This window comes from Mustelus asterias, chromosome 25 (assembly GCF_964213995.1).
Source record: "Mustelus asterias chromosome 25, sMusAst1.hap1.1, whole genome shotgun sequence".
Lineage (NCBI taxonomy): Eukaryota > Metazoa > Chordata > Chondrichthyes > Carcharhiniformes > Triakidae > Mustelus > Mustelus asterias.
This window is the reverse complement of record NC_135825.1, coordinates 20,371,335-20,387,453: the sequence shown is the minus strand read 5'-3', so window position 1 is coordinate 20,387,453 and position 16,119 is coordinate 20,371,335. Positions and strand designations below refer to the sequence as shown.

The window sequence follows — 16,119 nt, the reverse complement described above, 5'->3', positions numbered from 1 at the left end:
ATAATTGTCCTTTTCCTTGGCTTTTTCCTGGTTCTTTTATTTCTACAGGATCAGGAATGACTCTGATCTTGGTAAGTGACCCAGACTCGGGAAGTCAGACTTGTTAACCCATTAATTTGATCTCAGTTTATTTCCAACTTTTGACAATGATTATTAAATCCAGGAACCCAAGATGACATTCAGTTAGGTCCCCAGTTAAAATCTATCTTTATTATCTATTTAGTTTAACTATTTATTTACAAACAGAAAATGCTGGAAATGCTTGACAAACTTGTATTTGCAGCTTTTTTCTGTTTTCCTTTGAGATTTTCAGCATCTGCATATTTTGCTGCTATATTTATTTACAAGGTTGGTTCCGAGGAACATTTAATGAGCTTTCAGGTGAAACCTTCCACCCAAACTATTAAGATTATGGAATATAGGGTACTCCTCCAGATGCATAATGTCAGGTACATTGTTCACACTTGTACTTTAGTGGGGTGTGTTGTGTTAAAGCAAAGGAGTCGATTTGAATCATTGTGAGGGCGTGGACAGGGTGGATAGGGAGCAGCTGTTCCCCTTAGTTGAAAGGTCAGTTACAAGGGAACACAAGTTAAAAGTGAGGGATGGGAAGTTTAGGAGGGATTTGAGGAAAAACTTTTTTTTCCCAGAGGATGGTGACATCTGGAATACACTGCCTGGGAGGGTGGTAGAGGTGGGATGCCTCACACCCTTTAAAAAGTATCTAGATGTGTATTTGGCACGCCATAACATTCAAGGCTATGGACCAAGTGCTGGCAACTGGGATTAGGTGGGCAGGTCCAGGCCTTTCATGTGTCGGTGTAGACTCGATGGGCCAAAGGGCCTCTTCTGCACAGTAGTATTTTTTGATTCTGTGAATCCAGTCCGTAGATAATAGATAATAGTGAATCCAGTCTGTAGATAATGGCATGTCCTTAGAAATAGATTATATAATTTCTACAGTGCAGAAAGAGCCCATTCAGCCCATCATGCTCTGCACTGATCTCTGAAAGAGCATCCTATCCAGGGCCACCCTCCCTATCCCCATAACCCTGCACATTGCCAATCCACCTAACCCACACACCTTTGGACTGAATTGTGGGGAGGGGGAGGGTGGGGGGGTTTTTATGGAGGTATCGAGGGTCTTGCCTGCCAACTGAGAGGAAACCCACGCAGGCACAGGGAGAACGTGCAAACCCCACACAGTCACCCAAGGTCAGAATCGAACGCGCTGTGAGGCAGCAGTGCTAACCACTTTACCACCGTGCAGCCTTTTTTATTCTGTCTTTTGTTTGTGCCTTAGCAGAATTGTCAGGATGGCAATCTAGTGAGCAATGTAACCATGTTCTACTTGCTTCTCTCTCTCTGAGTTTCTGTCCATTTTCAGTTATTTATTTTGACCTTTCTGATCCTGAAACATTAACTCTGTTCCTTTCTCCACAGATGCTGCCTGACCTGTTGAGTATTTCTGGCATTTTCCATTTTTATTTCAGATTCTCAGCATTTGCACTATTTTGCTCTGTATAAGAGTTGAAGCTTTTGGGAGAAGTGGTGAGAGAGCTGTCTTGGGGGTAAGGGTAATGCTTGTAGGGAAAGCTGCATTCCTCTTTTTGTCATCTCCTGTTTTGCTGCCAAATTTATTCTTGATGGATTTTCCAGCTCACTATGCCAAGGATAGATCCTGCTGAATTGTGGGGAGGGGGAGGGTGGGGGGGTTTTTATGGAGGTATCGAGGGTCTTGCCTGCCAACTGAAGAGGCAGCGAATAGGCCAGCTTGCTTCCTCCAGGAAGGCCCGCAGGTACAAGTGCTTTGCAGGCACTTAAGGGGCCTGGTGGCAGGCCTGCCCTGGGATAAAGGGCTCCTGAGAGCTGCGGCCAATCAGAGACCACCCACAACCACCAGAGGCCCAGGCTCAAGGAGCGACCCAGGCCAGAGGGTTTCGCGAGATGGAAGTTGTGGAGAAAGGGTGTCAATAGGGATCAATGGACCCCTCCCCCTCCCGAGTTGAAAGATAAAGGGGAAAGGTCAATTGATCAGGCATTGATTGCCTCCCCCGACCAATGCCCGCTCCCCCCCCCCCCCCCACCCCCCTCACCGATCCTTTCCTCTACAAGAACCCAGGAGACCACAAATAACCTGCACAAGTCAGCTCGACATGTTCCCTGCATACCGCTGGGTTGATAACTTGTGGTGGTGATTTGAGGCCCAAAATTAGTAATTCATTTGTCATTTACAGGGCTCAACAGACGGCAGCGTGGGTCGTCCGACCATGGGCTTTCCTAACCTGGATCCAATTTAAGCAGAGGTAGGAGGATGGTGGGATTCCCACACATCACCCTCCCACCGAGGGCGGGATGGGAGAATTCTGCCCTGCGTTCCCACATTCCAGATTCCCCAGCCAGGGGAGCAGCTCTCAATGTCAACCCTCTCAAGGCCCTTCAGAAATTTGCATCACTTCTCATTCTTCTAAATTCCAGAGGGTATAAACCCAGTTTAACTCTGCCGCGTTAACTCGAGATTCAACTGTGAAGTCTCTTAATAGTTGAGAATCTGCAGTAGCAATAATAAGTACTTTCAATACCTTTAAGGTCAGAAGGCCCAGAGGCTACCATAGCAACTCCAGCCAGCTCAATCCCAGAACAGCTGAGGATCCCTTTAGATATTGTTAGAAATGATCAGTTCAGGGTTTGGTCTTGATGGAGGGAAACAGTATGGTTGGTCAGACAGTAAAATGGGAAATGTAGTCAGCATTGTAATGATATCACCTGTAAAAATAGCAGGAAGTGAGGGCGTGGCATTGTTTACTTTGTTGCCCATTTCTGAGTGCAAATGTGACAGGTAGGAGATGAGAGCCACCCTGTTATGTGCCATGTTCTGACACCAATAAACAGCGATTTGAAGCCTTTAAGTGTCTTCTATTTTTATTAGGGGCAGGATTTTCTGCCCACCCCCGCTATGCCATGTTTTGCAGTGATGGCTCTGGTCTAGTATTATCTGGTCTGGTCTTTTCACGATACTATTAATCTAGAAACTCAGCTAATGTTCTGGGGACCCGGGTTCGAATCCCGTCACGGCAGATGGTGGAAATTGAATTCAATAAAAATATCTTGAATTAAAAATCTACTGATGACCATGAAAGCATTGTCAGAAAAACACATCTGGTTCACTCATGTCCTTTAGGGTAGGAAATCTGCCATCCTTACCCGGTCTGGCCGACATGTGACTCCAGAGCCACATGGTTGACTCTCAACTGCCCCCTAAACAAGGGCAACCAGAGATGGGCAATAAATCTGGCCAGCCAGTGATGCCCATGAAATGATTATTGAAAAAGTTGGCAGGAAGAGGTGTGGGGAAACCCTGGAGTGAGATTAGCACTGGGAAAAACTGGAGACAGGCAGAACTGTGCCCAGCTGCACAAAATAAATCGCCGAGAGATACTGTTGGTTCAAAGGAAGAAATATGCAGTCAAGAGCAAGGCCAGGGGTTGAGAGTAGGTGAGGCTTTGAAATCTACTGCAAGAGAGGAGAGGGGCTGCAATGAAAGGTTAGGTATTCATGAGAATGCAGGCAAAGCTGGGTAAGGTGTCAATGGAATGGTAAAGTTTTGAGATTACACAGTGTTGATCATTCAGAAAATGTGCAGTACCAGCACCTCCCAAAGTGCTACGCGGTGGTGCAGGGTGGCACAGTGGCACAGTGCCTCACACTGATGCCTCACAGCGCCAGGGCCTTTGGGTTTGATTCAGGTCTGTGTGGAGATTCTCTCTGTGTCTGGTGGGTTTCCTTCAGGTGCTCCAGTTTCCTCCCACAGTCCAAAGATGTGCGGGTTAGATGGATTGGCCATGTTACAATTGCCCCTTAGGGTCCAAAGATGTGTAGGTTAGGGGGATTAGTGGGATAAATTCATGGGGTTATGCAGATAGGGTGGGGGATGGGCCCGGGTAAGATGCTCCATCGGAGAGTCGGAGCAGTTGAGTTGGTCAACTAATTCTATTAGTTGAGATGTATAATATAATCACTCACTAATTCCATAAATACACACAGAAATCTGATAAACCTGTTAAACCAGAACAAGCTCAATGGGCCTCTGTCAACATGAGTTAGATGAACTCTATTCATTTCCTTTTATTTGCATACTACAAGAATGTGCATGTAAAATGCTTCTACCGGTGTGCAGAACTTTGTAAGTGAGAGTGCATGGTAAGCCATTGGCTGTACAACCCCATGATTTCCTCTATCATTTTGCAATCATAGAATCGTAGAATACACTGCAAAGAAGGAGGCCTGGCCCCATGATGGTTTTCTAATTAATCTCATCATCGGCCCGGCCCCTTCTTTCATTTGATCATATTTCACCTCATTTTTCCTACCAAAATGCACCCCTTCACATCTCACTGTGTTAAATTTCATTTGCCATGTGTCTGCCCAGTCCACCAGCTTGTGCTGTCCCGAGGTCTGGTGGACATTCTCTTTGCTGTTCACTGCACATTTCTGAGTTTTATGCCAACTGCAAACTTTGAAAAACCACCTTCGTGCCCAAGTAAAGGTCATTATAATATATCAGAAAGAGCAATTGTGCTAATTCTAACCCCTGGGGAACTCCACTGTACACTTCCCTCCAGTCTAAAACAGCATGTGGAGAATTGTCAAGTTTACAGTTGGACCATTTCGTACCCAGGATCCCGTGGAAGATTGCAAGCAGCCGAGGTGACAAGGATTTGTTCCGAACTAAGGTCCTATGAAGTCATTAAATAGAAATGCGCAATGGTGGGGCATAACTGAGGATAAATCACATCCATTCCAGCTCCTTAACTATCAAGATCCAAACAAGTCCCAAAACCCCAAAATAATTTTGGACATGATGGGGCAAATTTTCCCATCCCTCCCGCCACGGGAATCATAGCGGACGAGGGGCGGACTATGGAAAGGTTGTTGACCTCGGGTGGGATTTTCCAGTTTTGGGGTGAACGCAGCTGGAAAACCCCACCCGATGTGCAAAGATGTGCAGGTTAGGTGGATTGGCCTTGCTAAATTGCCCCTTAGTGTCCAAAGATGTGTAGGTTAGGGGGTTAGCCATGGTAGATGGGTAGGGTTATGGGAATTGGTGGGGTTAAGGGCCTGGGTAAGATGCTCTTATGGAAAGTCAGTGCAGATGTAATGGGCCGAATGGCTTATTTCTGTACTGTAGGGATTCTATGGTTCTTTGATCCAAAATGCAATCAAGAACAGCATCCAAGAATGACATTCCCAAAAATCACTGTGAGCAAATAAAAACACCTCCAGACAAGGTTACCATGACAACATCTGGGTATACCAGCAGATTCGACGTTTAAGTGACACATAGATTCACCAGTCCTATATACTTATGTAATGGTAACTAAACCAGAACAGTTATTGTAAATAGTTATACTTTGGTTGGGGGGAAAGGGGAGAAACTATCTATAAAAGGGGAGAAACTATTATAAAATATGCCGTTGGGGCATAGCAGCATACTACCACTTTAAGGGAGGTGTATCATGTGGTCCAGCCTTAGTTTCACTTTGGACCGGAGCAGGACACAACATATATACAACTCTGTAGCTATGATGTCCACAAGCTTTCCATCCATGCGGTACGGTGGCACAGTGGTTAGAACTGCTGCCTCACACGCCAGGGACCTGGGTTTGATTCCCGGCTTGGGTCACTGTCTGTGCAGAGTTTTCACGTTCTCCCTGTGTCTGCTTGGGTTTCCTCCGGGTGCTCTGGTTTCCTGCCATAATCTGAAAGACGTGCTGGTTAGATGCATCGGCCATGCTAAATTCTCCCTCAGTGTACCCGAACAGGCACCGGAGTGTGGCGGCTAGGGGATTTTCACAGTAGCTTCATTGCAGTGTTAATGTAAGCCTACTTGTGACTAATAAATAAACTTTATCTGTTTTCATGTGCCTGTTCTTAATAAATAAATCCACAACATAGTTGCACAATCCCTTATGAGAGGTTGGTACCTTATATCATTATAATACACGTGACAGAAGAAACAATCTTATCTTTGTGAAGACTGGAATATATTCATTCTGGCGGTTTTATGCAGTGGGGTTCAATTAACTAGTCAAAGATGCTCAAAGATAGACATATGTATCTTCTTTGGAAAGTTGAGGGAAAAAAAGATGCGAAGTAATGCTTTGTGAACTATTGCAATCCTTTGATTGAAAAAAGTGCAATCTTTTGTAGAATGTTAGGGGTGAGTGAGTGTTGGCTGGCTTCAGGCATCCAGTGTGAGTATTAAGCAAATATATTGGGTGGAATTTTACGGCCTTGTTCGTCTAGAAGCCTGAGGTCAATGGACCTTTCCGTTGTCCGCCCCTCGCCCGCTCCGATTCCCGTGGCGGGAGGGACGGTAATATTCCAGCCATTAGGTCTGATGTTCTCACTCCAGTTAAGAGAACAGAAGGAAACATACCTGACTGTATATTTTCAAAGTCATTGCATTTATAAATAGTTGCACTTTTTATGGCAAATTCGGAAGATTGACAAATAATGAGCAGCAACACCCTAACACAAGAGCTAACAGACCATCTGACTTGCAAATATAATTTGTGTCAAGTTCCCTTTTAATAGAGGATGATGTCACACATAATTGGCACTCTTTTTTAAAAAGATTTCGCAAGAAGTTGTGCATTTAAAGATGTGAAACCAGATCAGCCCCTTCAGGCTGAAATTAAAAATAAAAGATATCACTGTGTGGCGGTAACAAATTGCAGTTTGATCTTGCATGATGCAGCGTATGATCAGCAAACATTTGGTCGTACTGCAGGAGAAAAGACCAGGGTGTTTTTTTTTAATTTCTGGGTGTGTTTAAAATATTTTCTCTCTCTCAAATTCTTCTCCCTCCCTCCACCGCACCGCCCCCCTCACATAAACTGATAAACATCTGTCAGAGCTCAGAGCTTAAAATGCACCATATCCTGTGTGATTGGGTTATCTCAGTCAGTGTGCAGTTGAGATACAGCCTGTCAGCAAATAGGCAGAATTAACGAGAGAAATTGAAGGAAGGAGCAGAGCGCATTACAGGAACAAAGTTGGACTTTACATAGAGTGAACCGGCAGACACAGGCTCTCACAGTACAACACATACTCAGCACAGTGCAGAGCTCCTTGTGAGGTGTACCTTTAAAATAAGACCACCTTTTGTGGAACAGTCAGCAGGGCGACGTAACTGACAGGATGGTGAAGAAGCCACACGTTCTGAGTCGAGTGTGAGAGACAGGGACAGGAAGAACGTTAGAAGCGTGGTGGTTTATTCAAAAAAAATCTATTTCCTGTGTCAAATTGCAAAGAAGCATGAGTACAGTGGAAGTGAGCGACCTGGCTCACAGTCACCCCAATTTGATTCGTGGCTCAAACTGGCTGTAAGCGTCACTCTCAGAGTAACTTTGCCGCCTTTGGGAAGTGAGGATTGATATTGCTGAAGAATCCTGCTGGAGTTGGAGTTTATGGGGATGAAGATGAGAAGCTGAAACACCTGCAGACTTCCAGACTCTGAGCAGGGCCCAAGGATTAACACATTCTCTGACTATTCACCTTGCTTATTTGTCTCTCTCAGTCCCTGGCCAAGTAAGTTCAGATCTATTTGATATGTGGATAGCCAGCAAATGTAGAATGTGCACATGAGGCCTGCTTAACCTTTTATTCGCTGGTGGTACACCTGCATCTCTGAGGGAGCAACAATCTGTCAGTCTGACAAGAAAGGCAGAGAAAGGCTGGAATGATAAACAGTGGATAAATGCATTGCTCATGAAGAACACAATAAACTATGCAAGTGGAGGAAGAAAGTAACAGTTCCAAAGTGATCACACTGTTCTGAGTGAACCGTTGTTTATTGTATAAATTTTGTTGATTAGAAAACAGTTCTGAAACAGAACTCCTGGATACAGCCAGCTTCTGAAGCTAATTTTTGAGTCCAGGTAACCTGAAATCCTCTTGGGTAGTTTTACACTCATTGTTGTATTCTGCGAACATCAGAACTAACTTAAAGTATAAGGGCCTCATAGGATTTTGTGAAAGCTATATCGTGTCTTGTGGCATCCCTGCCAATTACTAAGGTGCAAGCGGGTTAAATGTTTTGGGGCCGACAAGTATTCTGCAAGTATCCCAAGGAATGTCCACTGATATCCCGTGCTTTAGAATGACGGTAAGCAGTCCAAAGCGGGGTCTAAGCCCAGGGGGACCCAACTTGTCCAAGAAGAGGAGACTCTTTGCTGAAAGCTATGATGAGAAACTTGAGCGGAGGCACGAAAACCACCTGAGTCTAATTGGTCGCAATAACACCACAACCTGCCGCAGCTCGCCGAGGGAGCGGAACGTGGAGCAGAACTCGAGGCAGGCGCAGTTTCTGAAACGAAGAAATCTAACAGTAGATGAAGAAGAGATTAAACAAAAGCCTTCCAAAGTGACACATCACAGGGTGGAGAGGACAACAGCAACCACCACTTCTGCTGCAGCCGCTGCAACAGCACCGGAAGTGGCTTTCAAGCCATCACAACAGAAGCCAACTGCAGTCAACCAGGTAAAACTATCTGCTTTAATAGATGTGGTAACAGAGAGGAAAAAAAACAATTACTATTGCCTGCTGGAAATTAAAGCTGAACAGACTTATGCAAATGTAATGTGATTCATCAAACAAAAATTAACTCTGAAAACAAAACCTACTTCTCTGCATCATTTTAAAACAGCACACTAGCAAATAATGGCTAATCAGACCAAGATAGAATAGATTATTTTCCTCCCTTTGCTCTTCTTGCACTATCTGCTGCTAACTGCCCTCGCTGTTTGGCTTCTAGGTTCATGGTCTTGGCTGGACTGGTGCTATCTAAATCTAATGATAAATATCTTCTAAATTATGATAACTTCTGATAGCCTCAAAAGTTGAGCCTGAAAGAGTTTTTTTTTAAACCACCACAACATTTTGATACTCAATCAAGATCACAGCTGTGAAGATTGCATTTTTGAAAATTACGTTGATGCTCAGGATGAGAGACACTAATTTATCATAGAATCATAAAATCTACAGTGCAGAAGAAGGCCATTTGGTCCATCGAGTCTGCACCGATAACCATCCTACCCAGGTCCCATCCCCGTAACCCCACATATTTACCCTACTAATCCCCCTGACACTAAGGGGCAATTTAGCATGGCCAATCAACCTAACCCGCACATCTTTGGACTGTGGGAGGAAACTAGAATACGTGGAGGAAACCCACGCAGACACAGAGAGAATATGCAGACTCCACACAGACAGTGCGGAATTGAACTCAGGTCCCTGGTGCTGTGAGGCAGCAGTGCTAACCACTGTGCCACTGTGCTGTAATTTGGGGAGTTAAACATTTTTTCATCCATTGCCACCATCCAGGTCATATACTGTAAGGGTTAGGATCCATACACTGCCAATTAGCAATACTCCGTAACACAATCTCTCTACTCCAACATTGTGGAACTTCAGTTTGCCGTACCAGCTATCTTTCAGGGCTCTCAGAGTGAGATAATAATGTTATTCCTAATGGTTTGCAATTATTTTGTGCACATGCCACTCGAAACTGGACTGTCAAAGATAATCTCACTTGTCAAAGACAGCAAACTATCATTTCTTCATTCAAACTCATGGTTCAGAGATGAAAGACCAGTGTTCTAGGGACGTGGTAATTAGGAGCAGAAGTAGGCCATTCAGCCCTTTGAGCCTGCTCTATCACTAGATAAGATCATGGCTGATCTTGTTGTGGTCTCAACTCTACTTTCCTGTCTGCCCTCATAACCTTTGAGTTCCTTGTCTATCAAAAATCTATCGAACTCAGCCTTCAATAATTCAATGACTCAACCTGCACAAACCAGCACACTTCCGAGAGAAATAAATTCTCCTAATCTGTGTCTTTAAAGGGAGACCATTTATTCTTAAACTGTGTCCCCTAGATCTATTCCCCCGCAAGAGGAAATATCCTCCTAGTATCTATCCTGTCAACTCCCCTCAGGATCTTATGTTTCAATAAGATCACCTCTCGTCCTTCTACACTTCACTGGATGTAGGCCCAAACTAATCAGAAGATAAATTCATAATTGCAAGAATAAATCACGCGAACCTTCTCTGAACTGCTTTTAACACAATTATATCCTTTTTCAAATAAGGAGACCAAAACTGTACATGGTACTCCACATGTGGGCCGGAAGTTTACCGGATGCCCGCCTCAATTCCGGGGTTGGGAGAGGCTCGGAGAACGGCATTCTCCATTGGCCTCGGGTGGGATCGTACGATCCCTGCATATTAACTTCTTGTGATTCAAGTACCAGCACATCCAAATCCCTCTTTGCCACTAGGTTAAGCAGTCTCTCTCCATTTATATAGTACACTGCTTTTCAATCCTTCCTGCCAAAGTGGGAAAGTTCTCATATTATGCTCCATCTGTCTTTTTTAGCCCACTCACTTAACCTATCTATATCCCTCTGCCGCTCTCTACTCTCCCTTGACTCCTTGCATTCCTATTGATATTGGTGTCATTATCTGACTTCGAGGCTATAGCTGTGTCACCCAATTCCTTTATCCAAACCACTTATCCCAATGAAAAACTCTGATCTACCACACTTGCAAGAGCTGTATGCAATACAGAGACAAACCTTGGAAGATGATAGCATGAATATTTATTCTGCTGTCTTAGTTTTCCATTAAAGGTATTATTACAGGCTAACTATCATGGATAACCCTGGGAGTTATATGTTTGGGCCTTTGCCAGTAGGTAATGAAGAGGAGTATCTCAAGATGAAGCACAACAGGCTCAATATAATGAATGATATTAAGCATTTTATAAAGTTGTGGCTCCCACAGGGCCAACTCCTTAATTACTTAAGGGAAAAACTCTAATTTCCAAATGAAAAACAGATTATAATTATTTGGGGACTTCATAGAATCCCTACAGTGCAGAAGTGGGCATTTGGCCCATCAAGTCACACCAACAACAATCCCACCCAGGCCTTGTCCTGGTAACCCTACGTATTTACCTTGCTAATCCCTCTGACACTAAGGTGTAATTTAGATGGCCAATCAACCAAACTCACGCATCGGTAGCACAGTGGTTAGCACTGCTGCTTCACAACTCCAGGGTCCCGGGTTCAATTCCCGGCTCGGGTCACTGTCTGTGTGGAGTTTGCACATTCTCTTCGTGTCTGCGTGGGTTTCCTCCGGGTGCTCCGGTTTCCTCCCACAGTCCAAAGATGTGCAGGTTAGGTTGATTGGCCAGGTTAAAAAAATTGCCCCTGAGATGTGGAGGTTAGAGGGATTAGCAGGTAAAAATATGTGGGGGTAGGGCCTGGGTGGGATTGTGGTCGGTGCAGACTCGATGGTCCGAATGGCCTCCTTCTGCACTGTAGGGTTTCTATGATCTTTGCGCTATGAGAGGAAACCGGAACACCCGGAGGAAATCCACGCAGACATGGGGAGAACGTGCAAACTCCACACAGACAGTGACCTGAGTCCGGAATTGAATCTGGGTCCCTGGCGCTGTGAGGCAGCAGTGCTAACCACTGTGCCACCTTAAAGAGTTTTATCAAATGAGTTGAGAGAATTGGTGTAATTACCTTGATTGGATAGGTCAACTCAGTAACACAGCTTTAAAACCAGCTTATATAGAAATATGCAACCCATCTAAGGTCAACAATGATGGCATAATATGTAGTTTCTTAACTGTCTCACTCTGGGAATACTCACAATGTTAATGGACCATTAGTCCATTAACCTTCACCTTTACTTGGGGTAAAATCAACATTGGGCCCATGATTTAATTTCCCATTGCAGTAGTCGCCACTGTTTCTAGGGGATCTTTTTACTCTCCTCCTGGCACAGTGTATTGGCAGTGGTTTAATATATATACTATATTATTTATAATATATTAAAAATTCTACATCTACATACATTCTACATTTACATACATAATATATGTATTATGTTATATATAATATATTAAAAATTCTACATCTTCAAGCTATCTCTGTCTATGAAACATCAATTCCTGGTAACCACATTTTTGTCACATTTATTCTCTATTTTTCTGTTATAAATTCTTTGGAAGATTTTTATTTTAGAATCTACCAATGCAACCTCAAAAGCAAAATACTGCAGATGTTGGAAATCTGAAATAAAAGCAGAAAATGCTGGAAGTATTTAGCAGATTGGGTAGCATCTGTGGAGAGAAAACAGAAGGAAAGACAGAGTTAATAGGTCAGATTTTTGTAGCGTACGGAAGTCTACACGGCTCTTTAAAAATAGTGGGTGGGATTTTATGGCCACACTCGCCCCAAGATCAGAAAATCCCGCCCGAGGTCCACGGACCTTTGCGTGGTCCTGTCCCGCCCGCTTCGATTCCCGTGGTGGGCAGGACAGGAAAATTCCGCCCAGTGAGTCAGACCAAGGCTCAGAAGTCCCGGCCCCATTTCTGACAGATCGAATTGCCTGCAGGGGGAAGGGGCAGAGCCTGACTCACACAAAAGGGAAACCCAAATTCAGCTGCGTCATTTGAACTTAATGCTGAGTTCAAACAGACCCCATTTTGACTGTTGCAAGGGCCTTAACCTGTGATGAGGGTGTGACAAATTGATGGAATAGACACAATTCTCTTAGAGGGCAGATAAGGCCTGTTTAGGTATCCTGATCTGAAGTGTTTTAGATGTCCTGCTCTTTAAACATTAAAAACAGACTGCAGCTGTCAGTGAGATTTTTAAAAAGCTACCTTGGTCGATGTGCTTTGATTGAGACGCCACCTGGTGTACATTAGAAAAAATGAGCATTGTTTCATGTAGTTTCAATGGAACTCTTTGTTGACATTTTCTCATGAGAACTATTATTATCTCGCAATGAATACTTGGCTGAGTTTCAAAAGCTATAATCATCTCAAAAGAGTGTCCTGAGATCACGGTTTGATTGACAAGTTAAAAAGTATATTAAAGGATTAGCTGTCTTTGATGTGGGGTCTGAATAGAAGTGTATTTGTTTTAACTGGTGATTAACTACTTGAGGATATTTAAAAGTTTGGAATGGGTTTCATGGTTGGGAGTTTCTTCAATATCAAGTGTGCATACTCAAGAGCTACATTCGATCATTAGAAGTTTATTTTTCTTCTATTTCCCTGTAGCTCTTGAGATTTTCTCATAGTGTTTACGGGTTGTGTGGCCATGAGGGAGTATGGTGGGTATGAGGTGGCATGGAGATTACTGGGAGGCATGAATGGATATTGAGCTGCTATGGGGCAATCAGGGGCTTGGGGATGGGTGGGAGTGGCATGAGTTGAAATTGAGTTGGCATGGGGCCTATGAGGAATGGGGGTTGTGGCAGGTAAGTGGGGTGTGAGGGGTGAGAGCTGATAGCTTGCAAATTTTGGAAACAACCAGGATAAAGCCCCAGAGATCTGAGACAGGCCTTCTAACCTGGCCAACTCTAACCTGTATCAGGCCCAGCTCTATCCCATCCTGGCCCCGCACTGCTGGACTGAACCTTATGTGTATTGGGACACTTTTTATTGAGGCAGGTCTGGCGTATTGGGAAATAACCCAACTATAGTTACCCACCGCAAGAGTGAAAATCCAGCCCAATGTTTCAAGAGTTTTGTCACAAATGCTGCTAGACTTGCTGAGTATTTCCAGCGTGTTCTGCTTTTGTATAACAATAACATCTTTAGTTTAATTCCTCCCACCTTCTCAACCTGTATTATAAACTCTTCGACTTCAACTTCACTTTCCTTCTTCCCAATTGCAGTAATTTTGCTCAGAAAATATAAATAAATTAAAAGTATTACCTAAAAATAAAGAAAATTGGGACTGAACCATATCTGGGTACCCGGCTCCAGTTACTCCAGCACTCTCACACATCAATTGAGCTGAAGGCTGCACTTTGTCTTAATGTCTCATGTACAACACCATGGGAGATCAATTATTATTTTAAACAATTTGAGGAGTGGTATTGGAAGGTATATAAAAGCAATGTGAGAAGAGTTAGTGATAATTGAATCATAGAATCCCTACAGTGCAGACAATAGCCATTTGGCCCATCGAGCCTGCACTGACGATAATCCCACCCAGGCCCTATCCCTGTAGCCCCACATATTTAGCCTGCTAATCCCTCTGACACTAAGGGGCAATTTAGCATGGCCAATTAACCTAACTCGCATATCTTTGGACAGTGGGAGGAAACCGGAGCACCTGGAGGAAAGCCACACAGACACAGGGTGAATGTGCAGACTTTACATAGACAGGCACCCAAGGCCGGAATCGAACCCGGGTCCCTGGTGCTGTGAGGCAGCAGTGCTAACCACTGTGCCACCGTGCCGCCCCAGGTGCAAAAATAAATAAAAAGGACAAACAAGCAAACATAATAAGAAATTAAAATAGATTTTAATGTTTATTAATGATAAATTAAGTACATAAAAATAAGTGGCAACTCTCAGAGACAAACAAGACTAAAAATATTGCTGAAAATCTCTGAATATTACATTTTGTCTTGATGCCTTATATACAGTGTTGTGAGATGAGGCTGGTATGGAGCAAAAACACCAGCACAGACATGTTAAATATATTTTTTTCTATGCTGCCAAACTTCATGGATCATCAGAAAGATATTTTTGTGTTAACATTCTCTGCAGATGGCTTCTATCACAATGGGTGGCAATGGTACGGTGGCATGGTGGTTAGCACTGTTAGCACTGCTGCCTCACAACGCCAGGGAGCTGGGTTTGATTCCTGGCTTGGGTCATTGTCTGTGCAGAGTCTGCACGTTCTCCCCATGTCTACATGGGTATGCACTGATTTCCTCCCACAGACCGAAAGACATGCTGGTTAGGTGGATTTGCCATGCTAAATTCTGCCTCAGTGTACCGAACAGGCACCGGAGTGTGGTGACCAGGGGATTTTCACTGTAACTTCATTGCAGTGTTAATGTAAGCCTACTTGTGACACTAATATAAAAAAACTTTAATTATTTGGGCTGCACCCATGTTCCTACATTAATGAATGACAAACAATGGAATAGCCAACAGAGGGTTTGATTTGCTAACCATTTATCGAGCATGAGATACAGCTGCAATACACCTTAAGTACAGAGAGGAACAAGACTAACCTATAAAAAAACATAGGGCACGAACTCTGTGAATCTCATGGCACCAATGTGGAATGAGAGGACTAAAAATGAATTTAACACCAAAATTTAAAATAGATTAGTGATCTGAATGTATGAGAACAGCATCTCTGACAAAATTCTTCTTTTGAAATGATAACCCCTTTTTTTCGGTACATAAACTCTCTTTTTCCTGAACAATGTGTCTTGTGTTGACCACTGAAGAGCATCTTCATTGCACCACTGGGAGTTTTCATTTTCGACATCCTGGGATCTGGGTTCAATTCTGCCCTTGGACACTGTCTTTGTGAAATTTGCACATTCTCCCTGTGTCTGCATGGGTTTCCTCCAGGTTCTCCGGTTTCCTCCCACAGTCCAAAGATGTACGGGTTAGGTTGATTGGCCATGCTAAATTGCCCCTCAGTGTCAAGAGGGACTAGTCAAGGTAAATACATGGGGTTACGGGGATAGGGTCTGGGTGAGATTGTTGTCAGTGCAGGCTCAATGAGCTGAATGGCCTCCTTCTGCACTTGGGGATTCTATGATTCTATGACGCCTTCGAAGTTTGTGAATTGTGTCGAGGAAAGCTAAAAGGTTAGATTATCCACGTGTAATTCTTGTTGATGCCTGATTGCTGACAAAGGAACCAAATAAGATTTCATTTTACGAAAACAGATTTTTCCAATCTGAACTGAGCTCCTGTAGGTGCAATGACCAGATCCATCCATCTTCAGTTCTTAAAGTACACAGCAGAACTGCAATTGGAATATGTATAGGTAGCTATGATGTTATGAACTGGGCAGATGCTGCAGTATCCCAAATCCATCTTGACAGCGTTCTGTAGAGGCTTGTTGTTGTTATATCACATGACCGGGTGTGTGGTATAATTGGAAATGCCAACAGTACAGAAAATGTTTGTGATAAGGCAAGATTGCATTACGTATCATCCCGGAATTTCCTGGAACTCCTCACCAGTAACTATAGCATAAGGCTGTGTA

At 43.7% G+C, this 16,119-nt stretch overlaps 1 protein-coding gene across 4 annotated transcripts in view; it reads left to right on the top strand.

Annotated features, from left to right (window-relative positions):
- Positions 1-6,968: 6,968 nt before the first annotated feature.
- Positions 6,969-16,119, top strand: part of traf3ip3 (TRAF3 interacting protein 3) — a 50,344-nt gene continuing 41,193 nt past the window's right edge. For 3 of the 4 annotated variants that reach the window (XR_013500914.1, XM_078242226.1, XM_078242228.1), the window contains exon 1: positions 6,969-8,545. Coding sequence is in view for 3 of the 4 variants with exons in the window: in XM_078242226.1 (XP_078098352.1) it covers positions 8,138-8,545 (408 nt within the window). In the remaining variant the exon portion in view is untranslated. The remainder of the gene's footprint in view (positions 8,546-16,119) is intronic. The other variant, XM_078242227.1, reaches the window with a different exon arrangement.